This window comes from Lytechinus pictus, chromosome 16 (assembly GCF_037042905.1).
Source record: "Lytechinus pictus isolate F3 Inbred chromosome 16, Lp3.0, whole genome shotgun sequence".
NCBI lineage: Eukaryota > Metazoa > Echinodermata > Echinoidea > Temnopleuroida > Toxopneustidae > Lytechinus > Lytechinus pictus.
In genome coordinates this window covers 24,383,422-24,410,781 of record NC_087260.1, presented here as the reverse complement: position 1 = coordinate 24,410,781, position 27,360 = coordinate 24,383,422, and the positions used below count along the sequence as shown (strand labels likewise).

The window sequence follows — 27,360 nt, the reverse complement described above, 5'->3', positions numbered from 1 at the left end:
CAGCGGCTTGCAGCTAGACTATACAACCCCGCAGTAGTGTAGAAACAATAATCCTTCTATATTGATCTGCCAGAAATGATGTAAATTCACTTATTTTTATTTAAAAAACAAGGGGATATTATATACCGAGCTGCTTAATTGGGCCTGCTTACACATGCATTGGAAGGATTGTTTGTTTTTAAACGATCGAGCTACATGACTCTCATATTTGTAAATTTGCGAAGCAATTACACTGATCGAGCAATTAATCACAACATTCTTCTATTCGATCCCCTCCGGGGTCCCCTCCCCATATTTCATTCAATTTTCTTACTCCTATTGCTCGTCTAGTCTAGTAGGCCCTATTGTTTAATTTCTTGTGCCAATTAGAATTCTGTGTTTTGTTTTTGACAAATTTTATTACGTTTCTGTTCAATGATAATCATCGAATGTCAAGTTTCATGTCAATAATAAACTTGGAGGAGGCTGGGACCCCCCCCCCCCCCCCCGTCCCCTCAAAAGCGCGCGCAAATATATTGTGCAATACCGCGCAGGTCAACGAACTCTGATCGACTTTTGCCAGCGCCAGTAAACCGTCAGCGTATACAGTTACAGGTAAATTTTGATATTATCATATTAGTACTTCATTTTAATTCATTAGTAGAGTCATTAAGGCTGCTAAGTAGCTGTGAAATTCACCCTCACTTTTTGTGGCAAAAAGTATCGCTGAGTGTTAATTTTTTTTATGAATTTGATACGAAAAAAATGAGATGAAATTGATTATGCAACTTGAAAATCAGCGCGTGGGACCACACTGAACTGAAAATAATAAATCGTCTTTCTAACTGAGTCCGAGTGGTCGGTCTCGAACTGTTGTTGATGTTGACCTTTTTCAATTAGATCTAGATATATTAAATATTATAATCTAGGGCCTAATTCAATATGAGTCAGTTAGTTTCCCATGTTTCCCAAGCATAAATCATGTTGTTACACACATAAATATCAACCTTTTTTTCTGTTTGCCCGGCCCAGCTAGCCGCTAATTTATTTCCGCTGGCACTGCTTGGGGGGGGGGGGTGTTTACGCAGTGGATTTTTTATTTGTTCAGTTAACATCGCTTCATAACCATAACGGGAATAATGTTAGCTGAAACTCATTCTGCTACTCACCATCATGGCATGCACTCACACAACGCATGTCATTTCATAATGAATTTTGACGTTTTTATTCATCACACGAAGGTGAGAGAATGACACACGCCAAAATCTTCACAATATACTAAATTTATTCATCTAATTCTAAATCTGTTCATTGAATTAATTTTTAAAATATGCTCCAAAATATTCATAAAAAGGGATTTTAAACGCTTACCTTCAAATCTCAGCCAAGATACTCCGTCCGATCCTTAATACTGCGGTGGAAATTACGCAAACAATCGAAATGCGAATTTTTCTTATCGAACAGTCTAGATTCAAGTCGCCGGCGCATTACACTTGTTCACTGCCACTCCTAGTACCAATGAGGTCCAAACATTACATGTATGGACCTCATACTCATAGGCGACATCAGTAGTATTTTTGGTTAGAAATCTCTGAGAACAGGATATTTCTATATTATATCACAAGTACAAGCTATATTCCTTTCTCTTATTTAAATTATAATTTTATAGTGTAAATGCATCGTTAGCAACAACAAAAAAATGAAGGGGAACTTACATTTTCACGGCTTTTTCCTGATTTTCTGGGCAGTTGCTCTTCACTTCTGACTCGCGATCGAAGCTGATATGAAGATCACGTGATTCGCGTTCTCGTCAGCTGATCGGTTGGTTATTCTTTTTGTCAGACGTTAATAATATATATTTTATAATGCTAGCATTCATCGCTAATTTAGGTGAAAGAGATTGAAGTTAAACAGCGCCAGGTCGGAATCATAATTATTTTGGAAGAGTGTATTTATACCACTCTAGGCGACACCCCAATACTTACCCGTGTTAATAAACTGGGACTCCACTCACGCGCATTTGGGCCGCCCTAGCTTGGAACTAAGCAATATTATCTAGAAATTGTTAAACTGTAGTCACAAAATATGTTCTATTAAATAAATTGATAATGTTTAATCGGTACTCACCGGTTCTTTTGTTGCATTTTCAGACCATTTCTCACAATTCTTCGTAAATATTTGCGGCAAATTTTGTCGCCATAGACAGCTATACGTCAATCTTTATTAATAAATGGAGCGCCCTTTACGATAGTTGTTAATGCCGCGGAGAAATCGTTAGGCATTTTGGCCTGTGTTTAAGGCGTTCTTTCTGTTTTATTTTTTATATTGAAGATTGTGCATTTGTTGAATAGCGCCGTCTACGTCAGGTATGAGATCGAGTGTATAAATACACTCTTCCAAAATAATTATGATTCCGACCTGGCGCTGTTTAACTTCAATCTCTTTCACCTAAATTAGCGATGAATGCTAGCATTATAAAATATATATTATTAACGTCTGACAAAAAGAATAATCAACCGATCAGCTGACGAGAACGCGAATCACGTGATCTTCATATCAGCTTCGATCGCGAGTCAGAAGTGAAGAGCAACTGCCCAGAAAATCAGGAAAAAGCCGTGAAAATGTAAGTTCCCCTTCATTTTTTTGTTGTTGCTAACGATGCATTTACACTATAAAATTATAATTCAAATAAGAGAAAGGAATATAGTTTGTACTTGTGATATAATATATAAATATCCTGTTCTCAGAGATTTCTAACCAAAAATACTACTGATGTCGCCTATGAGGTCCATACATGTAATGTTTGGACCTCATTGGTACTAGGAGTGATTTATACACTCGATCTCATACCTGACGTAGACGGCGCTATTCAACAAATGCACAATCTTCAATATAAAAAATAAAACAGAAAGAACGCCTTGAACACAGGCCAAAATGCCTAACGATTTCTCCGCGGCATTAACAACTATCGTAAAGGGCGCTCCATTTATTAATAAAGATGGACGTATAGCTGTCTATGGCGACAAAATTTGCCGCAAATATTTACGAAGAATTGTGAGAAATGGTCTGAAAATGCAACAAAAGAACCGGTGAGTACCGATTAAACATTATCAATTTATTTAATAGAACATATTTTATGACTACAGTTTAACAATTTCTAGATAATATTGCTTAGTTCTAAGCTAGGGCGGCCCAAATGCGCGTGAGTGGAGTCCCAGTTTATTAACACGGGTAAGTATTGGGGTGTCGCCTAGAGTGGTTCACTGCAACCATCCTGCCTGTGGGGAATCTACAGGTAGGACTATGGTATGCCAATGCTGTACACAGCACACACTTAAAAAAATCATTAAAATTTCACTTTTGTGACCAAAATTACTAATTTCCATACAGTTGCAATTTATTTTTCATTAGTAACCAGGGAATAATTTTGTATTCACCAGAGCGCTCAAAAACTTAAATTTTGGGCATATTTTTATGTACGCCCTCTATTGGTGGAAAGTAATATGGTAAGAAAATTTTCATTTTTCAATCTCTATTTTTAATTAAGAAAAAATGATTTAAAGAATCAAATTTACTTAAGAGCCAAGTTATATGATGAATAGCTGTAATGGAAACAGACAGTGTAAAAAAATCAAGCATTTGTCCCAAAGAAAAGGAGAAAATAAGCCAAACATTGCTACCCTTATTTTGCAACACATGGAGATGTAACTGAGAACAAGGTTATATCATAACCTTGTTCATTGAATGAGTGGCGCATAATAGGAAATTGTACCAAAAAATCAACAGGCACCTCACGTATAATCGCTGATGGCGCTACATCATAAAATAACGCTGAACAGCGAAAAAAATGCGGAGCGCCTAGAACGCAACCAGCAGTACAGCTGATCTGACGTAAACAAGCAAGTTTATTAAATAATATCGCGCGCCCTCTCTGTGCGTATAGAGAAACCAGCGAATTGGCCGCATGCCTGCTTCGACATCAAGTAAAATCATCGATATAAAGTACCAGAAAGACAGAGAGGAATTGAAATTGGCTTCATATCGTTTGGTAAGTTTCATATCCAAAGCTTACTTCATGTAAAATGTAGATAAATTTCTAATTTTTACAAAAGAATAAAAAAATTATTGCAAGTGCCGTGCCAGCGGTTATCCTGTGCACGGCGGCGGTAATGTACCCATGGGTGCATGGTATGCAAATTTCCCATGATTGTTTGATAAAATGTAGACACCAATAAATGCAATAACTTAAAAAACATACTTTTTATATTATTTTTGCTGACGATAATACTTTTTGGAAAACATTCAAAGTGATGACAAATTAAACAAAAAATTATAAAATCTACGTGCCTTGAACAAAGCCAGCAGTGCTACCGTATGTTTGTCAATAAACATTCCACCAAACAGTCTGTACAAAAAAAGATTGGACACTTTGCCGATTTCGCGTAACACTTTGCATCGATTTACGTTTAAAATAGTTTTTGTGCCTAGTCTTTTCTATGTAGTGACTTTGATATGAAGATAAATCGCACGCCCTCTTTAGCTAATTAGACCAAAAAAATTGGAAATAGAAGACTGCTCCAGACATGAGACTTCTGACTCTGACATTTTCTTTCTGTTGGGCCTAAGTTAACGTTAAACGGTCAATTGTTGTTTTGCTTTTGTTGAAGTGTTTTGGGGTCTAGGACCAGGGAACAATTTTACTTGTATCATATCACATCATCCATCGCAATTTGCTTCACAATTTTTAATTTTAAGACTTTTGGTAAAGGACTTTTCAGAATTTATTTTAATTGGGAGCTTTGTGTGACTTGTTTTATGACCAAATCCATATTGTGGCTGTGGTCTGTCTATTTTGAAATGAATTTGACTTTAGAAGTTTAGGTCTAGATGTAGATCTATAAACTATGAATGTTACTTAGTTCACTTGCTTCATTTTCATTTGAAGTAAAAAACATATTTTTTTCATTTTGACCCATTATTTTTATATTCCTGTTTCCAGTTTGAAGTCAAGAGCTTTGATACAAGGATCAGAATGAATGATAGTTTAGCCAATATATTGAGCCGTCTTACACTGCCTGTCAATGTATCAGTCACGGATCAAGCTGAGAAGCTTACCCATGTGTGGACAGCTTCCGAACGAGCGGAATTCAAGGTGAGTTTGTATTTAGAGTCTACTTTTTAATGACAATTTCTAAAATACATGTTTTTACCCGTTCAGCTTTTTTTTAATGGGCCAGCTGAGTCTGAAATAAACAAAAAATTGCTGAGGAATATATAGTGGAAATTTTTTATTGCAATATAAGAAATTTCTCTCTGAAATCCTGTAAAATCCTAGACATTTGGTGATTCCTTTTGAGAATATGACACAAATCTAAGAACACCTCTCCCAAGATCAGCTCAGTCACATACTATTTAAAAATGCAACCGAATTATGGTGCAACCTTAGCAAATCAAGTAGTATACTTTGATAAATTAACTTGGATCAAACACTACGTGTAGGAGTGTGCATTAAAAAACATAATTATCATCATCATAAATTACATAATGAAGAAGACCACAAGAAAAAAGGAAATTAAGGGAGTTGGTAAGGAAACAAGAAGGAATACAGTTGATATCACCATAATATGAATCTCTTAGTGATAGGTCTGCATTTTATTGTCTTTAATAGGAAAATGAAACCACATGGGCAGTTTGTGCAATCTACATAGCAACAGTCAATGTCAAGTATGGGTGAGTATTGATGCTTGTCATTGTCATGAAAAATCAAGTATGAAGGACTCGAGTGATTTATCTAACATTTTCTTCTGAAAGAAGAAGGAAAAATTTATTTTCCATTAGGGCAATTCTATAAAATGATCAGCCTTCTTGTACGTCCAACCACATTTTTCTCAAGTTTTACTTCACTTCATGAATTGACAAAGTCATGGTCCTTTGAGAACATTGCAGACTGTCAAAAGAACACGAAATCAGAGACAGAAAATTTCATGAAAGTCCCACATATAGGGGGGGTCGGACGTAAATAATTTATGGAATAGCCCATTATTGTCGTTAAGGCCATGCTATGAGATCGTGCCTTCTCTTGGAAGTATGAGTGTTGACAAATAAATTGAACTTCAGTAATAGAAGAACATTGAGTAAAATAGCACAGTATTGATACCTTTTTTTTTTTCTTTCTATTGATCAGGAAAGGAGCTCCGGTTTCAAGCGGCCATGAAGCCCCAGAATCATCTAGTCTCCCAACTCTTTCTCAGCTGCTGCATGCTTCAAATATCAAGTATGTTATTTTAAATTTTTTCAAGATAAAATTTAGTCTGGTTGTTATTCTGAATGATGGTGGAAAACTATTCACCAAAAGGATGACAATACTACCCAAATCTGGGGCCTGTTGCAGAAATAGTAGCATTTAAACTCAACTTAAAAATATCAATCGCAAGTCGCTAATACACACATTTGATTGGTTGAAAGGCAAGTTGCATTTGATTTTTGGAGTTGTGTTTGATTGCAAGTCTTTCTACAAAGGGCCCAGGTTTCATGAAGTGACTTTACAGATGACTGGTGATCCTTTCTTGTGGTAAATGATGCACACCACACTGTCATTGGTGTTGATGAAGTTCCTAAGAAAGGATCACCAGTCATTTGAAAAGTTGCTTGTAACATACAAACAGATTTATGAAACACCGACCTGACACAGATAAGCATGAATGATACCACACACAACCTTTTCAAAAGTTTTTTCTAATTTCATTGAAAAGGTTTAATAGCTTGAAGGGATTGTTTTCATCTTTCCAACAACATTCCATTATCTTGAATTTCAATGAGATGATACTCACACAATTTAGGGAAATAACTATTGCAATGCCAATCTCAAGTAGGAAGGGTCGATATAATTTTGAGAGAGAGTCTTACATGTCCATGAGTAAGTGCTGGCATAGTGAAACTTCTGAAATGTATTGATTTGTATGACTTGTTACAACTAATTCCAATTGGTATCCTAGAAAATGAAGTAGAGCTGCTATAGCTGATTTATCCATATGTTCATGGAAGCAGAACAATCGATTTCAAATTTGCAATAAATTCCAAGACTTACATATTTATAATTTGGAACCTACAATCGAGTTGCAATTAATTTTAAAGGGATTGGTTGTATAGCAATCAATTACAGATTTGCATCAAATTTAAATGCTTCCATTGATGCTGGAACCTCTGATTGATTTGAGTGGATTGCATCAGCACAAGAGAGGCACCTTTGCACCAACCTGGGGAGGCCTCCGCCTTGCGATGGACTGAACATGGCTAATGATGATGATGTTGATAAACTATGTACTCTCTATGAACCTGTCTGTGTTTTATGCTTTTCATCTTGTAGCATCAAGACGTTCTTTGAGCACATGGGTAAGGTTGAGGAGTTCTTCAGCTTCAGTGATACAGTCAAGAGCAGTCTGATGGCCCTCAAACAGAAATACCTCATCACATATGCCATTTTCTGCAAGTTTGAAAAGTAAGATATTCCTTCATGAATTTCAGTCATTTGCTTGCTCATCTTTACTCACTATACCACAGTCTCATAATTCATGGGGGGGGGGTCGATTATTGCAATATGCTGGGCCATTCGCCCATTTTGATGGGATAAACATCCCATAAGACATCTGTAATATTTCTTGTCTAAGCATCTCCCGAAATGTACTAAAAACCTGGTTATTTTGACAAACTTTTAAGTTAATGTTACTGTTACTCCTCTTTAATCCGTTTTCCTTACTGTACCATGATGGATACTGGCGCATTACAAATGTCCATATTATCATTAATTCAAAATATGATTATTACATTAATGTTCTATTTCAAGTTTCTGCATAATTGAAAATGAGAACCATGTTTCATCATAAGTTTTAATAGGTTCTAAATATTGCAGCACATGATATGTCATAGCATTTGATGTAATATATTTTGAAAATTTTTAGACTATTTTCTTCTGATAAATGATGATGTGCATTAATACAAAGAAAATGATGATGATGATGATGATGATAATGATGATATAAGTAATGATGGTTAATTTGACTTGTATTAAATTACATTCTACTGTCATTACCTTGTGCAGGCTGTTCAACAAGCTTTTCAAGTCACCTGATGAGATCCCATGCTCTACTGATGGATCATGTGATGTATCATGTGATAAGAAGAGAGTCTGCTGGTTGCTCTTCCTGATAGCCAAAGGTGGGTAATGTGCTATGCAACAAATATGTAGCATTTTGGGGGAATGTGTTCATGAAAAGTTTTGATGGTGTTGTTGGTGGTGGTGGTAGTAGTAAGTATTATTATTATTATTAGTAGTAGTAGTAGTCATCGTTGTGGTGGTGGTGGTGGTGGTGGTGGCGGTAGTAGTAAGTATTATTATTAGTAGTAGTAGTAGTAGTAGTCATCGTTGTGGTGGTGGTGGTGGTGGCGGTAGTAGTAAGTATTATTATTATTAGTAGTAGTAGTAGTAGTCATCGTTGTGGTGGTGGTGGTGGTGGTGGTGGCGGTAGTAGTACGTATTATTATTATTATTAGTAGTACTGAGTAGTAGTCATCGTTGTGGTGGTGGTGGTGGTGGCGGTAGTCGTAGTAAAAGTAGCAGTAGTAGTAGCAGCAGCAAGAGTAAAAAAGTAGTAAAAAAATATATAGATATGAAAAAAAATATATGTGAAATAAATAAATAAACATTACTATAATCAGTTTAACTATTTCATCCAATCGCCACATTTTTTACCTTCCAGGTTCTATGTTGAGTGAATGCAGTGAGTTGGTTCTTCCATTGCACTTGATGTTGAGTTGTGTGGACTATACTCTCAGCAAAGCCCTTCCTTTCACCATCAGAGATACATTCAGTAAGTAGTATATAAATAATATCCGCCATCAAGGGCATTAGTAAGAAATAACGCACAAGGTTTATAAATTTGGAACAGTTCTTATATGTTTGGACTATTTTGATGGTGACAGACAAGTGTGGGTAATTATTCTAATGTCCGAGTAAAAGTGTGATCGTCTAAAGTGACTTGTTTTGCAAAAGGGGATCTGGAACAATAATTCATGTGGAACTGCGCAAGTTTTGACTATGTGATTTGGTTTTAAGTTTTAGTAATTCTGTTATGTAGTTTATTACAATATGGAATATTATCTCCTTACCCTCCAAGCATCTCTACGCTATGACAAGGGATCTGAAGATGAAACCAATGAGCAGTGTCTGAGAGTGGTATGTAAGGAAGGAGGATTAGCAACCGATTCTGAGGAGGAGGTTGCCATGGTGAAGAGAAGCATCTTTATTCCATTCATTAATTCCATCTCATCGGAAGATACAGAACAAGATGTAGAGGGATTTCCAAAGGTAAGGAAGAAAATAAGGGTATAGTATTTATAAAATGGTAATTGGATGGCTCAGAAATGGTATATAAATATTCCATGAGTTAGGACCAACCCAAAAATTCAATTTCTGCTCAATTCACTCTGCTTGTTGGAACTTAAGCTACCACTAGTGCAGCACTATCAGAGGTGAAGATATATTGACAAGCAAGAGATGACTCGGACACAATCAAACTTTTTAAAGTTTAGCAAATTCATTGACTTCATTCAAATGAAGCAAAGGAAATTCTTACATTCCCAAGTTTATTCTAGGTCTTGATAATCATTTATCTATCCAATTTATAAATCTACTTGACCAAGTGAAACATGACTAAAGTAATGGGAGATTACCGCTTGAACATGTTTGAAAGTACCACATGCAGTTTACGCATGTGTTTTCTATACCTTTGTGGCTCTCTCACAATTCATCCTGACATAGATATCCCCACATTACCTTTTGCCACAAACAGATCTTCTCAAAGGGCTAATAACTCCAACTACCTTATATAAGTTACCTTACTAAATGGTTCATTATTAGAAATCATATTTTGCTCCTCACAAAAATTCTCTGATAACAAGGAAAGGATATAGATAAAGATTGCATTGTCGTTTGAAAAGATGTAATGGAAATGGTTTTTTTAATTAAAAAAAAATTCTTGTATCTAGATGGATCATTTGGAGTCAACCTACCATCAGATGTACCAGTCGGCAGGGGACATCAATGAGGTCAACTTCCTGACCTTTGACTCTACGTTGACCCCACCAAAGGCTGCCCAGCCCAGTGTGCCTCCTTCACCGGACTCTACCGTCACAAATCCTCTATTCCTTACACCTGTCAGGTAAAAGGCCTGTTTCATGAAGGACTTGCAACTTTGCCATAATGGCAACTACCATGGAAACCCTGATTCTGATTGGCTGCTGAGCCCTGTTACCATGGTAGTTGCCATTATGGCAAAGTTAAAACAGTTGCAAGTCCTTTATGAAACGGGCCCAAGATGATCTTTGAGCATAGACACATGTAGGAGGAGGAGAATGGGTGGGGACGGAGTGTAGCTGGGGTGTGGTCAGAGTGTAGTGGGGGTGTGGTCAGAGTGTAGTGGGGGTGTGGTCAGAGTGTAGCTGGGGTGTGGTCAGAGTGTAGTGGGGGTGTGGTCAGAGTGTAGCTGGGGTGTGGTCAGCAATGCTTTTTAATTATTGCTTCTTTAATCAACAATATTTTTCATGTATTAGATTAAATATATGGATTGTTCTTTGCATACTTTTCAATCAGAAGGCTGATTTTTAAGAAGCTAAAAAAGCATGACAGATGCTTGCCTGATCTAGCATCAATGCTTGTTGGCAAAGTGGATTCCAAGTATTGTAATCTATCAATTACAAACAGGTGAAAGGAGTCCTATGTTAGAAGGTTCCTAGAAAAGATATATGCATGATTTTGAATCATTACTATTACCTATCCATAAAGTCTGTATTTTCATGATTTTCTTTTTAATGAACATAGTCTTTATTTGACCTTGGGTATCTGTACCGAGAACTCAAAGTGGTGGGGAAATCATGATTTCAAGTTTGGTGTCGATCTGGATATTGACGATCTCAAGCTCGAGGACTGAATAAAACTATGTCTGTAATATTAGATTTTTAGATTAAAGTTAAGAGTTCAAGTCACCAGAGCTTATTTGTTTTAATGGTCAAAGCTCAGTTTCTTGAAGTTATCATAATTAGTCTTTGTATTTTGTTCAATGAGATTTCTTCCCGATTTCACTTTCCTCATCAAGTTTGTAGAGACGACCAGGTAAAGACTTGGCATCATGAACTATTGAAAACATGATTTGTATTATCATTCTATCTGAACCTAGCTCAGTATTTGAGTTCAGTTCAGCAACCCTTGTCACACTCTTGTCACCAACATCGTACTTGTAACAACCCAATGATGTATGTATCTTTACTCACAGGAGAGCAGTGACTACAGTACAAGCCTTGAAATCCCTTCTCACAGGAGCAAGGGACGCACCCTCTGATGTACTTCATAGATACTTTGAGGTGAGCTTAACATCTTCACCTTTACTACTCACCAATTATTTGTTCTTACAATGTTGTTCAAACATTTTTTAGATTTGATTATGTTAGGGATAAGATTTTTCCAATGCTAGGGACTAGCATGAATCAGGTGATCAGTCACATAATTCTTCATTGCTGCTCAAGACACAGATTAATTTAGGTCATGGTCTAATTCTGTATTAGATTATGGGAACCTGAAAGTTTCGTAAAATTTGTTTACATTGTTTGTTTATTATTTTTACTGTGTTCATTCTCCAAGCTTAAATGGTGAAACCATTATAGTTACTATTCCAAGACATTTATAAATTATACCAGTGTAAAAAATAGCTGATATATTAGCCTGTACTGTTAAAGATTTGTGTCACAATTGGCTTTCCAATAAACCATAACTTTAGAGCAAAGTTTGGGTACAGAATACAGGCTAATAGACCAATGTTCAGGAGATGAGTGCTCCTTACGACAACCAAAACAAAACAAAAATGAATGAAAAAAGCAAAAAGTTCTTGAAAATTGATATTGCTGTAATGGTCAAAAGTCTTGATTAATGTTTTATTTTTGATCGAATCAAAATTGATCTGTTTCCAATATACAGGGGTGTTCCGTCAATCCCGAGAGTGCCATTGAGCAGAGAGTAGAGAAATTAAAAGAGCTCTTTGTTGGGCACTACGTTGGAGAGGTTGGGGTTCAAGCCTCTGAACTGGCCTGTACCCGCTTCAAACTGGGACTACGCTTCTATTACCGCATCATGGAAACAATGCTCATTAAGGTAGGTTGGTGATGGTAATGATGGTGATGATAGTGGTGTTGGTGATGATGAACTTGATGATGATGATGATGGTCATGATGATGATGATGGTGGTGATGATGATGGTGATGATGGCAAGATAGTGATAGTGATGGTGGGAGCAGTGACTACTTCAATTTAACGTTGTTATCCACAAAATAATCATCATTAACTTATGAAATAAAAATATGAAATAATTTTCTGTATGACAAATTCATCATTATTTTCTTGCTCTAATCATGAAACTAAATAAAATAACTTTGGTGTCCTTTCCCTTTAGGAAGAGAAACGTCTCTCTACTTCAGATTTCTCTACCCTTCTGAACAACGATGCCTTCCATCGCTCTCTTCTTGCCTGTGCCCTTGAAGTTGTCATGGTTACGTTTGGTTACATAGGTCAGTACAAAATGATAAATTCCCTTGTATGATCATTATCAATTGTGATTCTAAGAAGGTATGAACATTCATGGGATTTGTCAGACCCTGTATGGTCAGTTCATACATTAATCATTTCACTGTGCTATGCTATTTTTTTTTATCTTAACATGAATGACAGGGTATTTCATGAAAAGTTTTTCAGTCATTTTTTTGGTGAAAAATGTAGCTCATGGAAACATTTTTATATTCTTTTGGAAAAATTTCTCCTGTGCCCATTTCGTAAAGACCATGGGTTTGTAGTATCTTGTCTACTTTTGATAACTGCCATAAGTTAGTTGAACACTCAATCAAAATCAATGTTTTCCATGTTAGTTCCCATAATGGCAAAGTAGAGTTTTAAATGTAATGTCTCACTGAAAATGGGGCCCTGATAGATTTTAACATCAGGGTGTTATAGATAATAATCCATTGCAAGGACTTTCTTTTGATTGAAAATGCTACTCTGGTTAATATTCTATTATGTCATCTTTATAGCTTCGCCAATCAACTCTGGAATGCCAGCGCTTAGCAGTAAGCTTCTCTTTCCTTGGATCCTGGATGTATTTGACCTTCATTCATTCAACTTCATCAAGGTCATTGAAAGCTTTGTCAAGAATGAACCTAGGCTTACTGAGGAAGCAAGAAAGGTGAGTACATGTAGGTTGAAAGTCAAAGTGACAAAAATCGGGGGAAAACCAGATAGGGTACAGTAGGTAAAGATAGCCCCTTTAAGATGTTTTATATTTATCCAACTATCTACCTTTTATTTTCCATCTGTCTATTCATCTATCTTTCTCTATCTCAGCAAAGTGTTTGTCATATGAAATCAAAAAGGTTAACATGTAAATCTTGGTGCCTTATTATTATAAACCCTGCTTTGAAAAATGTCTGAATATATTACTGTTCATTAGAGAATGCACAAATCGAAAGCTCAATATTGTCTTTGTCACCACATCATGATCATCATCATATGTATCATCCTAAAAATAATTATTTTTCCTCTTTCTGTAATGTATTATTACAGCATCTTCAAGGGATAGAAACTCAGATTGTAGAATGCCTTGCCTGGTCTATCAACTCACCTCTCTTCGATGCTCTTAGAAGAGTAAGAGGAATTGAAGTCAATGGATCACTAACACAGGTTGGTTTGGAATCAATATTTGTGGTTTGTGCTTCTTGATTTGATTTGTGCCATTTTGGGGGGGGGGGGGTTAGTGGGGTTGGTGTTGATAATTAATTTGAATTCTTTCTTTTTCACAAGGCACGATATTGATCTTTGTATTAATATTTTTTGTTTGAAATATTTTTTTTTGTTTTTGGGGGGCTAGGTTGTTGAATTATGTTCACTCTTTATTATTAGCCTATATGCCGGACTCATGAACATGATAAGCAATTATATCAGCGCATCTGATGGCTACTTTGATATCAGAAATTTTAAAAGGGAGAAGAATTATGAGTATTTCATATTCTCTGATATGCAACAAATTGTATGAATATTTGCCTCAAAATATCCATTAAAGTTGATTTCTATGATGATATAATACTTAGTTCCAAATAATTTCAGAATTTTCTGTATGTTCTGTTTGATTTCAGAGTCCCAGTTCACATACTTCTGCTGCTGACATGTAAGTATTTATTTCAACATCTTTCTTTTGTTGAGCTTTATTGTTTCTACCTTTAAGGTTTTTGCATTGAAATTTTAAGATCAGAGTGTATTTTCTTCCTCACATTAATTTTTTTATTTTCTTGCATTTTCATTTTACAATATTCAGTTGTAATTGAACTACTCTGATAAATCATTTTGCAACCTTCCAATGAAAAATTGTTATGGCAGATAGACTTTTTCACTTTTTGTTTGGTTCATATTGTTTTGCTCCAGCACTGCATTGAAATATTTATGGGTTTTTTCTAACTTTTTGGCTGTTAAAACCTTTTTTCTCAAATTATAAATGTTTCTAAACAGTTGAGAAAAAACTGCAATTTAGAATTATGGCCATGGTAGCAACCTGATATTATCTGAAAGCAGTCTCCTAATTCCTGTGGAAAATTCATTTTAGGCAAAGGGAGGTACCACCTCTATCCCAACTCTAAAGTAGACTATTTCCTGAGCTGCTGTTAAATGTTAATAATTGTGAGATACAGGACTTTAATGACATCCCTTACCTAACCTTCACCTCCCCTTCATAATAGGTTCTTATCACCAGTCCGTCCTGGCCACTACTCATCAACTCACCGACCATCAAACGAGGCCACACCACCCCGCCGTACCCACGCCCCTACCTGCGCCTCCCGACTGGACTACCCATCCCCCAAATCCGCCCGTCTGAGCATCCAGCAGTGTCCCTCCCCCAGAGTAGGGGTGCAGAATTGCCCCTCCCCGCGGCCAAGCCACGTCGGGGTAGGCGGTCAAGAGAAGCCAGGGTCGGTAACGCTCAATATGTTCTTCAATAAAGTACTGCAGTTGGCCTACCATAGACTCCATACAATGTGCAACCTGTTGGATATCAGCAGAGATTTGGTAAGATGGCTAATAAAAAAGTGACCAATCTGATCGGAATGACATCCTATTTTTGCATGATGCAGTGGGATATATGTAGTAACATTCAAATTTTGATGTCAGAAATGTTTAATGATATTGTTTGTTTCATGAGAAAAAATTGTATTATTTGTCTAGGGTACTATTAGGATTTGATAATGAGCCAATCTATTTTCAATGTCTGATATCTATTTTCTGTTATTAGAATCGATTAATGTGGACGTGTGTGGAGCACTGTATCACCAATAAATCTTGGCTCTTACAAGGAAGACATCTCGATCAGGTATTTCACATTTTTATGTTGGAAATTAAGCGCAATTCATTTTGCAGTTTACATTTGGTTACAAACAGAAATAAATCTTTTTTTCTAGATAGTAACTCTTAGAACATATAAATTAGAGTTACAAATACCTGTGCCAGTATTGTCTATGAGTGAAGGCGCTGACACTGATTAGATTAAAATAATTTTTCATAAAAGAATCTTTTAATCTGAGAGAGAGAAAAGAAATATTGATAAGATTCCCTCTCCCTCCCATAGCATTCCAGTTGAAGGGAGTGGAATTTCTTAAGTGCCTCATTATTCAAAAAGATATTGTGTTGATTTATCTTATCCTCTTCCAGTCATTCCAAATATATTTGAAAAGCTGTCTTATGCGTCATAATTTCTCTTAATATCCTATTTAACTTTCTCTCATCATGTATGATTGGATATTTTTGTTCTTACCTGTATATTTAAATTGTTAGGTGCGTTGAGCATTCATTGTATTAATTGTAAAGTCAATAGTGATTTCATTGATACTTGAATGGAATCCAGCCTTGGTCATAATATGTTGTGTTGGAAAGGAAAAATATAAATAAAACAGAATGGTGACAGTTTAAAAGAAGTCAGACAAGCAATAAGAAAGTCATGGCTGCTTTCAAATTGGCAACTGGGTAAGTAAATTATGACAAGAGGCAAGGACAACTTTCCCATAGGCCATGTACTTCATTATCAGGGATTTGTGTTTTTCTCCTAAGTACCCTTTCCCCTTGGGCAGTAATCTAAATGTAGCCTAGGTAGTATGTTGTTTTGTGTCCTCATGGAAGAAAAACTTGAAAAAAATGTAATTTTTAGCCATTTTATGTATTGGGGTACATGTACATAGAAGAGTAGTCCTTGCCTTACATCACTATGACATCACATTTGTGGCCAAAATGGAGTCTCCATGGGTATAGTGATTACCAATATTCACAACTTCTAAAAATTCATAACTTTGTTATTGTTTGTCCGATATTGTTCAAACTTTCACCTATCAACTTGTCTGATTTTTCTTTCTCCTCTAAAAGCAAGTTTTTATTTGAGTTGGATTCCCCTTTAAATTACCTAACTTCACTCTTTTGTTTAGATCATCATGTGTTCCATGTATGGTATCTGCAAAGTGAGAGACTGTGAACGGAAATTCAAGGAAATTGTGAACATGTACAGAGGTCTGCCACATGCCCTCTCACAGGTATTTTATTTCTTTTTTTTATTGTATGAAATATCAGATGTTTTTAATGATAATAAAATAATCTTCCAATAATCTGAGACTTGGTTGATACCTGGTGAAAAACATATAATTATTATTATAGAAATATTAAAAGTGCTCATTTATCATAGAATATCTATGAAATTTAAGATATTTCATATACAATATAAGAAAACATTGCTGGAAATTGTGGCAAATCCTTTGCTCCCTCATTTGCATACTAACCACGATGTACACATAACTATTTTGTGAAAATAAGGGGGAAATGCCCTAACTTTCTTATTTTAAGTCTGATTTTGAAGATATTTTCATTGCTATGCTGGGCCGATTTTTCTCTACATATGCGAATCAGCTTGTTGAGGATGGACCTGGCCTTTGATTCATGAGTTATTGAGTAATTATTTTCCACTCTCCTTTTGATCTGCAGACATACAAGAATGTATACATGGGTGAAGGAAGGGAAAGTACATCAATCATTGCATTCTACAATCAAGTCTTCATTCCAAACACCAGAGAATATATCCATAAATTCCAGCTCACTATCTCTGTAAGTATACACTAAAAGATCTTGTTCATTGCCATATGAAGAAATTATATGCAGAGGTGAATCTGTTTAAATCAAATCTTTGGGACCACAGAAGTCTGGTTGGCATTATCATTAACAAAAATCATCTGAACAGCTTCTCCTTGATATTGATTGGCAGAAAATCACTGTCACTATTTTAACTGTCGGATAAAACAGGACTTCTCAATTAGATATGTCCAACAACATCCATTCGTGAAATGCTCTCCAGGTCGATTTACCAGAAAAAATGGGCTTAGAAGAAGTAAATAACATGCGTTTGAACATTTTTTTTTCGGAAAAAATACTTTGAATTATTTGATTATTCAACTTATAAAAGATAAACTTAAACAGAGTCTAATATGGTATATATAAACAAAGTTTTCATGATATATCTCATCTTCTTGGTCTGAAGTCACAAGGAACTTAACCTGTTGGATATGGAAATAAATGAATTGAATGAAATGAAAAATGAACTTGTGACATGCAGATCTTAGTGTAAAGGGGCACATGAATAAGTCACAGGATTAGTAAGCAATGCTTGTTTTAGGCAAAGATCACTAAATTTTTCTTTGTTGCTATGGTTTAATCCAGAATTTACATGAAACCAGGATTGAGTAGATTAACCTGATAGAGTGTGAATTGTCTTTTTCTCAGTCCATGCACGAAATCTAGCACTCTCACTAATTGAGCCAAACAACATGGCATTGCTTACTATGTTTTCATTATGTAACATTGTTTGATTTGTTTTACAGCCTGCCAGTCTGTCTCCAGTACCATCCCGTTGCCAAGCAACAGCTTCACATGCCACGCCCATTTATCAGTAAGTTCAACAATACATTATGACCGTGTTGTGTTTTATACCAAGATGTGAATGTTCTTAATGTTAAAATACATATCTTGGGGGAAAAAACCCAGAGTCTATATTTTTTATGTTTCAGGGAAATTTCATGCATTTTCATATCAAAATGAAAATGAGGTTGTCTCTGAGTTCCAATAAAATTTCACTTCAAAGAAATGGGTCTTACAGATATTGTCAGGTGGGTAGGGCTGCAATGAGGACTAAATTGCTTGGTGTCCTGTACTACATCTAATGCTGATGTATAACATCTTTACTATCATTCCTATGTTTTCAGAGTACCAGGTGCTTCTAATTTTTACATCTCACCGATGAAAGACTCTCCGTTTAAGAGCCCTCAACCGGTCAACTCAGTATCATCACCAAGTCAAATGACTCCAAGAACAAGGTTAGCTTGATTTCAACCTCCTCCCAAACCCTCTTCTTCCCCCCCCCCCCCTTCCCTAGCACAGGTTTTGCCACATTGCATTTGTACTGAAATTCATGGATATTTCTTCCCTAGGTAGCTATCCATCAAATCCATTGTAATTCAAATACTTCAATGTTTGAAATAGATTTTGCTTACTTGCTGCTAGGTCTGGCTATCCTCTGGTAATTGTTAACTCATTAGTCACAGCCAGAAAGGGAAGGCAACCACCACAGTAGGTGACCATTAAGGTTATAATAAAGATTTAATAATTGTCCTATTGTTGTCCTTATTATCATCTTCATAATCATCAGCACTTTCATCAGATTATCGTTACTATTTAGTTATTTTAAAGTTAATAGCCTTACTAAATATTAAAAAATTGTAGCATTTTATGAAACAGCATGAAAATAATTAGATTTCATCAATTCTGTATACCTTCTCTCACTCTGTACCTCTTCTCAGTATACAAGTATCCATCTTTACTTGCTTACCTCTCTTCAAGAACCTCTTTTTCTTTTGTTTTTAATCCCCTGATCTTTTTCTTTCATTGCAGGACGCTGTACAGCTTTGGGGAGACATTGAGTGTAAGTATATTATGAAATGTAATGTTGACCTTTTTATCATTCAGACAACATTTGATTGTGTCAAGTCCATTTGCAATTTGATCGCGTTTTGAAAAGGTCATTGAGTGTCAGTTCGATGATTAGGTTCTGGAGTAAAACTCAAGAATGAGATGCAATTATTATGCCTGACACGGTGAACAGGCTTGGGGAAAAAAACAATATAGATTGGTTTTGACTAAATTCAATGACTTCATATACTGGCAGAAGCTGTAGGAAGAGCTAGTCTTTCATATGAGCAAATTGACTATTGACCTATATCATCTCTTTTGGATCATTACTATTGACTTATTGTATGTTTTGAGGAAAATGGCCATATTTGTACCAAGTAATCATATATTTCCTAATAATCCTATTACTTGAAGAGAAACATTTTTTCTGTTTTTCTTTGTCAAAAAATCCAGTCTGAAAGATTGCGAGAGTTCAACCAGCAGGTAGCGAGACCAGATAGGTCACCAAGGCCGTCAAGTAAGAGATTGAAACTGGAGGAACTGGACGGACCGGCAGAAAATGGAGATGGACCATCTCATCAAGAACATGGGTAATTGGAATTAGTTTTTAGTGGTGTTCATGGTGGTGATGATGGCAGTGATAGTGTTGGTGTTGGTGGTGGTGATGATGATGATGACGATGATGATGATGATGAGACAGCCCATCTCATAAAGAACATGAAAACTTGGATTTATTGTTAGGAATTATGGTGGTGGTGGTAGTACTTGTGCTGGAGATGATGGTTGCCTAATATTTGTCTTGTGATAAGGTTTATCAACTTTGAATCTATGACCTCTTGTGTGGCTTTAATTATACAGTGTAGTTGATAAGCTTTCCTTAATGATCATGTCTCTTCCAGTTTGATCTTAAACAGTTGAATTAGATCATTATTTTGTCTCTGATATTCTAGTGTTGGTCGTGCTTTGTGTCTCTCTGGATGACTGACAGAGTATTTCACAAAACATTTATTTTCACAAATTTGCTTGTAGCAAATCAGGTGCAAGGATTTCTGTGCTTTATAGCAATTGTCTATGTAAACCACTCACTATTTGTTTCATGATATGCTCCCATTGTTTGATATTTCTTTGATATTATTTTAGGTGATATATGCATTTTGTATATTTCCATTATTTCTAACAGTGATGATGAAACAGATTCAAGCATCATCCAGAGAGGACAAGGCGATCAAGTGATGTCATCGATGCAAAGGAGAATCTCACAGTTTGGTAATAGAATATTGATGATTGCATTTACATGTATAGAGTATAGATCCAATGATAATGATGCATGGTATTTAGGTTGTGCACATATCCTCCTTGTTATGTGATCCTGCAGGTGCCTCTAATTACCAAGGATGAGCTGGGCTACTGATTTAAGTGCCCACATCTTTTTTAGAAATTCATTCCAGTACCCCACCTGGATTGAGTGCAGCATGATATGGATGAATATTGCGCTGATGGATTGTGCCTGGGTTTCAAAGCCACAAATATTAACTCCATTGATCTCCCTATTACGTATGAAGCAATATAATTATAACACTTCAGCACATCTTATACCTCAGTCACATTTGCTCTACGGCGGCTGTACGGCAAGTCAAAATCAGCCGTTTTCTTCATTTTTATTCAAACTACCTATATTAAGCTGTTACAAAAAATGTAAAACGGCTGTTTTAGAATCGCTGTAAGGCGCCGTAGAGCAAATGTGACTGACATATTAATGAAACACACATGGTTTAGTAACAGGAAGCCTTAACTCTCAGTTACAACCTTCTGCTTGGTAGAACATATCGAATGTCACTTTTCTCAAAATCAATGTGTTTGATTTTGCAATACAAAGGTTGGCAATGACCAATTAAGTTCTGTGTTCCATGACTTCTTTGTTCAAATCATTGACCAACAACCAATCTGGAGTGTTCTTTCATATTTACAAACCCTGTTTGTACAATGGACTGTTTGTCAATCTTTAATCTTTTTTCATCTCCAGCTTCTGATTCAAGAATGATTCCCAAACCATCGTCCACCAGTGATACGGATCAGACCAACAGGAATACAACAGAATAAATCATCCATCTTCTTTCATTCTACTCATTCATGAGACAAAAACCAAAGAAAATCAAAAGTTGATATGCAGGTAATTTGAAGAGATAAATTATGATGTTGTATCGATAATCATTTTTATCATTCATTGATGATTTCTGGTACTTTTATATTGGATACCTGTGGCACTAATTATAGTGAGCGCAAATGATAATGATGACTGGCATAGCTTGGAGGAGCCGCTGCGTGTAAGTGACATGTATCATGGGCTTTGTAACATGTTTGCAATAAGTTGCTAAATGCCAATAACCAATCAAGATCATCGTTGTATGGGCACTTTGTTCAAAACACTGACCAGAAACCAATCAGATTGGTGCTTTCATATTTGCAATTCGGGGGGGGGGGGGCAGTAGGATATTGACTTTCTTCAAGTACAATTTAATTGTTCTATTATAAGTTGGTGAGCAAGGCCTGTGATAGTCCCTTGATATAACTTTCATCTCATAATTTGAAGGTCATTTGAAGGTTCAAATCTCATTCATTAAGGCAGTATACTTTTATTCCTCTGAGATGATCATAGCCCTCTGTCACCTCAAAGAATACAACAAAAAAGTTTTTCTTGTTCCATTTTAATGTTTCTTATTTATTCCATCCACCTTACCCTCTATTTATAACCCATTATAAAGTGTCTTCCTGTTTTGATATATTGAATATATTGTATAGAAGTGTTCAAAATTTAAAAACTGTTTGTCGTATAAGATGATGAAATGGGCTTTAATCAAAGTGAGCGGTATATGCATGACAGCTTAATCATTATAAACCAGTTATAGTTTTGTGGGATGAAGATAATTCATCAAATCCCAAGGCTCCACATCTCTATTTTATAAAACTTAATGGTACACATCATTTTGTTTAGGTACTTGGAATAATAATAAGCCAAACTTAGTACTATAAATCGACCGAAACAGGCATCGCTATCGCCTTTGCATGTTTGCGTACAGTAAGAACTTTTTCAACAAGGGCATTAGTATAAATTACATACACTAGGTTCCTTTGGAACAGTTCTAGCATGCCCAAGGCATAGCTGAGGGTGTTTGGACTGTTTCATCTACGTAACAAAGTACGTTTATTTATTCTAATACCCAAGCAAAGTACTGTGTATTATTTGTTTTATAAGAAAGTTATGTGGATCTTGGTTATTGATAGACCATCCTCCTCTCAAAACCATGACTGGTCAATGGAAATAGTCATTAGTATCAGTCATTAGCTAAAATAAATGACTGGTCATGTGATAGATTTCACCCAATCATTTGAATAGGATCCATATCACCATTTTATGATTATCAGATACATAGCTTGACATGTTTTGCTTTCTGATGTAAATTTACAGCAAATTATGTGATATAAAAGATGAAGCTGAAGATCATTTTATTTGATCTTGTTTTATTTACAAGTTGTTTAAAAAAGTGACTACTATTGATTTTTGTAGGTTTTTTCTTCCTTCCAATTTATTTTGTGACCTATTTTAAAGTTGCTAATTTTATTGCAAGTGAAATAAGTTAGCTCTGTTGAGTGCATATCATCTTCAAATAAAAATGATCTGTGAATTTAATTAATTGCCCATGTAACCTAAATGTAATACAGAATCATATCCTGGCTGTACACATAAATTGAAAAAAATCAATGATTTTAAATCTGATTTGAATTCAACATTTACCTCTGATATGTAAAAGAAATTACACAGCAATGAAAAATTATTAATATCTTGCCTTTCCTTTTAATCCAAGTTTTTTTTTTGTGGCAGGACATTTTTTATGCCTGAAAATTTGTGATAATCTAATTGGGTCAACCCATCAAATATTGTTCTCTCTATTTCCCATATTAGTACTAGGAACATTTAGGTCTAGTAGGGAAGGGATTTCATTCTTATTCTATGTCATGTTTAGTTGACAAATTCAAGTGTGTGAAACTTTATAATTTCAAAAGCAACAAATGCTGCATTTTCACAATTGGATATCAAAGCAAACTTTTCATATGCATTAAGATGTTACTTTTTTCAATATTCTGCTACTTTACATTTCATTTTTAAGGTTATTGTTACAAATAAAGGTTGCTTTGAACTTCTATTTTAGCAAATTTTTAAATAACTGTAGAACTTATTTGTATATATATTTGATATGAGTATTCTCAGTATTGCTTTGAAAGTTGTGAATTGCCAATCTTCAACATTCCAACATAAAGATTTACAATTAATTTGCATTTTGAATGGTTACTTTTAAATGTGATATTATATATGTTTTGTGGAGACATACATGAATTTTATTTTGTCTATTTTATAGACCCTATGATAAACATGAAAACTTAGACTGCATTGCATAATATACAAGGAACATTCTTTTGCAAGGTAGTTGTGATCACACACTCAACACATTCTTGAACGAAGAATGATAATTTAAAAAGAAAGATATTATGCAGTGGCTTTATTTAAGCTGTAATCTGTTCTACATGCTTGTTAAAATTGTGTTATGTGTCATTTTAATCCTAATAAATATTGAATAACTTTTTTTTTTAACCATCTGAAATCATGAAAGAGGGACTTTCATGATCATATCTGAAATCTCTATTTAAAACTTGGCTGAAGTAATCTTACTTATATATATATCCCTAGACACTGAGAAGAAAATGAACTTTGAATATTGCACTTCATTGCTCCGTCTTCTGAACAGTTTTCATGGATTCAGAGTTACTACCAGTCATCAAATTTACCACAATGTATTTACATCTCTCGTAAGTCTCGTTTTTCATGCGCTGTTATTCAGACATGCCAACCGTTCCCTTTTTAGAGTATTTGTTCCTTTTTTATGCAATGAATACACCAATACTTTTTTTGTATGATTTGTTACTCTTTTTTTAAAATTTCTGATCATGTAGTATGTATTATACACAGCGCTTGACACTAGCGCCGGTCCGACAGTCCCAGACCAATAAAAATCACTGTTGGGCCAGTAACTTGTTGCATCTCCTACGAGCATATGTTTAAAAGGGTGAATTATCAAGTTTTTTTATCATGTATTTTCACCGATCTTACTACAACAGGCTGGCGATTGTTATGTTGAGCCAAATTTTTAAAAATACTCTTTTTTGTCAAAAATACTTTTTTTTCCTTTTAAGAATACTTTTTTGGTTGTAGAAGGTTTGCAGGTCTGGTTTTTAAGCAGATTGATACAAAATTATGACTCCTGTAAATCAGAACTCATTAATATGATATAGCCAAGCTTGTATGATGTGTTTTATTTTGTTTTGATCTGTATTTGCAATCCTTTAGCAATTCAGACTTCTATGACCCGTTGCATGAAAGTAATTATTATGGTAACTCTCCCATCCAATGGTAACTTCCCTGAAATCCTGGATTCTGATTGGCTGTTTGGGATTCGATTCTGATTCTGACCGATTTTGATTTGATTCTGACCCACCAGGTAGGAAGGAATTCCTTGAGTGCTCAAGCGTCTGATCAGGATAGCTATGCTAAAGCCGGGGTAATACTAGTAGTACATTGTATGCAGCGTTTAGAGACACATTAACAGGGATGCCAGTTTTCAGGCAAAAGTCTGAATTCAGGCTCTGGCAAATTATTTTCAGGCCATAGTTTGAGCATTGTGTACAAAATATTGTATTCTAGGTGATTTTCAGGCCCTCTGATCAACTCCAACTGGCATCCCTTTATTAAGTGCTATGTAAATGTTGCATATTATTATTATTACTACTAAACTGGATTTCAGAATACAGGCCGATGAACAAGTGCCTAAATGATAACTGAAGTCATGATATTGAAATGCAATTACTTTAATTGGTATTGGTCCTTTCATCCTGTTAAAAGACAATTACATTTTTGCCACCCCCCCCCCCCTTGGGGGTTTGCTTTGCAGATAAACGTTTTAAATTCCTAATAAGTGATAACCAGATCCTACATGACATTGGTGAAGCCCTTAGTGCTAATGACTGCATTGCCCCTTTAATTAATTAAAGGACAAATGGCTTAATTATGAGCTGTAAGGAGCCATGAAATTGACCCATATCTGATGTTTTGGTAGCCTGTGCAACAGGTAACAACACAGTGCTTTCACTATCAAGTTTATGACAGAATGACAGGTTTATCACGATTATTTTATTTTCTCTTCCTGAAGTACATGTACTGGTTTGAATACATGTGTTTTGAATATCGGTGGGTGAAGGTCCATTATTATGGATGACTGTTGATTTTCAGGTGGCCCAATGCACAAAGAGTTGCAATCAATTCACAACTCCAAAAATCATACACAACTTGATTTTCAACCGATCAAAAAAGTGTATTAGGGACATGCACCTAATTTTTTTTTCATTTGAGATCAATCATCAAACACGACTCTGTCTCTTTCCATAGGCTGGAGGTGTGCACCTTGTTATTTGATAATTGTACGGAAATTGGTGCTATGTATTGTTGCTCTGCTGTTAAAACCTTGTTTCTCAAAAAAAGAAACTTGAGGACAGTTAGGAAAATCATGATTTTAGTAGTATAACATACAAGTTACAATGTTCTTTTTCCTAGAAAGAGTTCTCTACATACATGAATGAGGAGACTGTTGCCACCATCAACCATATTATTAAAATGCAGCTTTTGCTGAGCTGCTCCAATTATTTTGAATTTGAGGTTTTAACAGCTCTGCAACGATATGGTATTGCCTGATATTTCACCTTCTCTTGGGCCTGTTGCATAAAACTTTTTACCCGAGAAAACTCTGGTAAAAACTGAAAACTAAGGTTAGTCTGATTTCTGCCATTGACTTTAACACAGGGCAAAAACTCCGGTAAAAACAACCTGAGTTTTCTCAGGTAAAAAGTTTTATGCAACGGGCCCCTGGTTGCTGTATGGACCCTTTTATTTGTTATTGAATTGTCTTTCTTGATCTTCTGATAAGTTGATGAAACACTTTAATATTCATCATGATCTTTTGTATCTTTTGTCAATATTTATATCAAATGCAGCCAACTTTGCCTTAAAGAAGTCCAATCACGAGAACATAAGAAATTTCACATAGAAGAGGCGTATTACACATATTTTGCAAAATATGGTCTAAAATTGCTTCATCCTAAGTGATTACATGTATACGACTTATGGAAGGTACACCTATGCAAGTTTGTTAAAAGGCACAGGCATCAAATTGAAATACTCTGACTCTGTGAAGATCAGCAAATAGTTTTTGTTTTGTTTTCTGGGGCTTCATTGATAACTGTAATACTGTTTTGTCAGTAGTATCCTACTGATGATGCATCTATGTAATGTTCATGTCTTGATACTTTGCCTTGATGTGTTTACCTGTATATGTTTTTGACGTAAGCACAATAAATCTGTAAGATGTGTTTCTTAATTATGCATTTGAGGTGTTTTATTTCCAAGAGTATGGCATACATTATCTCTGCTTGGCTGACATAACTTCTTGTTGCTCAAAATCGGCAAAAAGTTCAGGAGAGATGAAACAAATATTTGTCTCCATGGCACTCTATGTCACTTTGTAATTGGTATAGCAAAGTGGGTGGGGTTTATGTATTGAAAGCTGGGTAATCACTACAGAAAAAGTTACACCCCTGCCCCCCCCCCCAAAAAAAAAAAAAGAGAGAGAGAAATACTAGGTTTTTTTTAGCATTGTGTGATATTGAAACATGTGTTTGGTGAGAGGGGGTGGGGTGGGACAGATCTCATTAAACTTATTGAATTAAAGGAGATCCAAAATGACTGAAAATGAAACAATTTATAGATCTCATAGAGATAAAGAATAATGAATCATAATGAATGCCCCTTTTTAAACAAAATAAATCGTAAGTTGTTGAAAGAAAAGAGAACAAAAATATAATAGATAAGCTCTTTCTAGAAAAATTCAAGTTATGTGACATGTATAGGCCTACAGAGATGCCAGTTTTCAGACTTTCCCCTGATTTCAGGCCTTGATGCCTTCCCCATTTGAGGCCTATTCAGGCTTTATATTGTACAAGGCATTAGGGCTTCACTAGGCCAGCATTCTAGCTTCTTTTCAGGCCCAGACAGCAAAACCAACTGGCATCCCTGTGTGTGTCGTTCTGACTCTTGCCTTGTAATCAGAGGGAGGCATGTTTGAATCCCACCATGGCCTAGCGTCCTTTGGCAAGGCATCAATCCTCAGTTTGCTATTCTTTACCCAAGTGTTAAATGGGTA

General features: G+C 35.5%; 1 protein-coding gene across 1 annotated transcript; it reads left to right on the top strand.

The window, feature by feature from the left end:
* The first annotated feature begins 523 nt into the window (after positions 1 to 523).
* On the top strand, positions 524 to 26,538 carry LOC129279535 (retinoblastoma-associated protein-like). Its single transcript, XM_064111710.1, has 25 exons — positions 524 to 594; positions 4,979 to 5,131; positions 5,648 to 5,709; positions 6,164 to 6,253; positions 7,346 to 7,477; positions 8,078 to 8,193; positions 8,736 to 8,846; positions 9,153 to 9,343; positions 10,024 to 10,196; positions 11,307 to 11,394; positions 12,005 to 12,178; positions 12,477 to 12,591; positions 13,108 to 13,259; positions 13,637 to 13,753; positions 14,206 to 14,237; positions 14,803 to 15,130; positions 15,354 to 15,431; positions 16,534 to 16,638; positions 17,084 to 17,203; positions 17,974 to 18,041; positions 18,355 to 18,465; positions 19,040 to 19,070; positions 19,511 to 19,647; positions 20,238 to 20,323; positions 21,081 to 26,538. The coding sequence occupies exons 2-25, from the start codon at positions 5,012 to 5,014 to the stop codon at positions 21,155 to 21,157; spliced, it is 2,814 nt and encodes a 937-aa protein (XP_063967780.1). The 5' UTR covers positions 524 to 594; positions 4,979 to 5,011; the 3' UTR covers positions 21,158 to 26,538.
* Positions 26,539 to 27,360: the final 822 nt, after the last annotated feature.

Coding starts and splice junctions, on each gene's coding strand:
- LOC129279535 (XM_064111710.1), top strand. CDS start 5,012: ATGAATGATAGTTTAGCCAATATATTGAGCCGTCTTACACTGCCTGTC. Junction 14,238..14,802: donor CATACTTCTGCTGCTGACAT/GTAAGTATTTAT, acceptor CCTTCATAATAG/GTTCTTATCACCAGTCCGTC. Junction 20,324..21,080: donor AAGGAGAATCTCACAGTTTG/GTAATAGAATAT, acceptor TTTCATCTCCAG/CTTCTGATTCAAGAATGATT.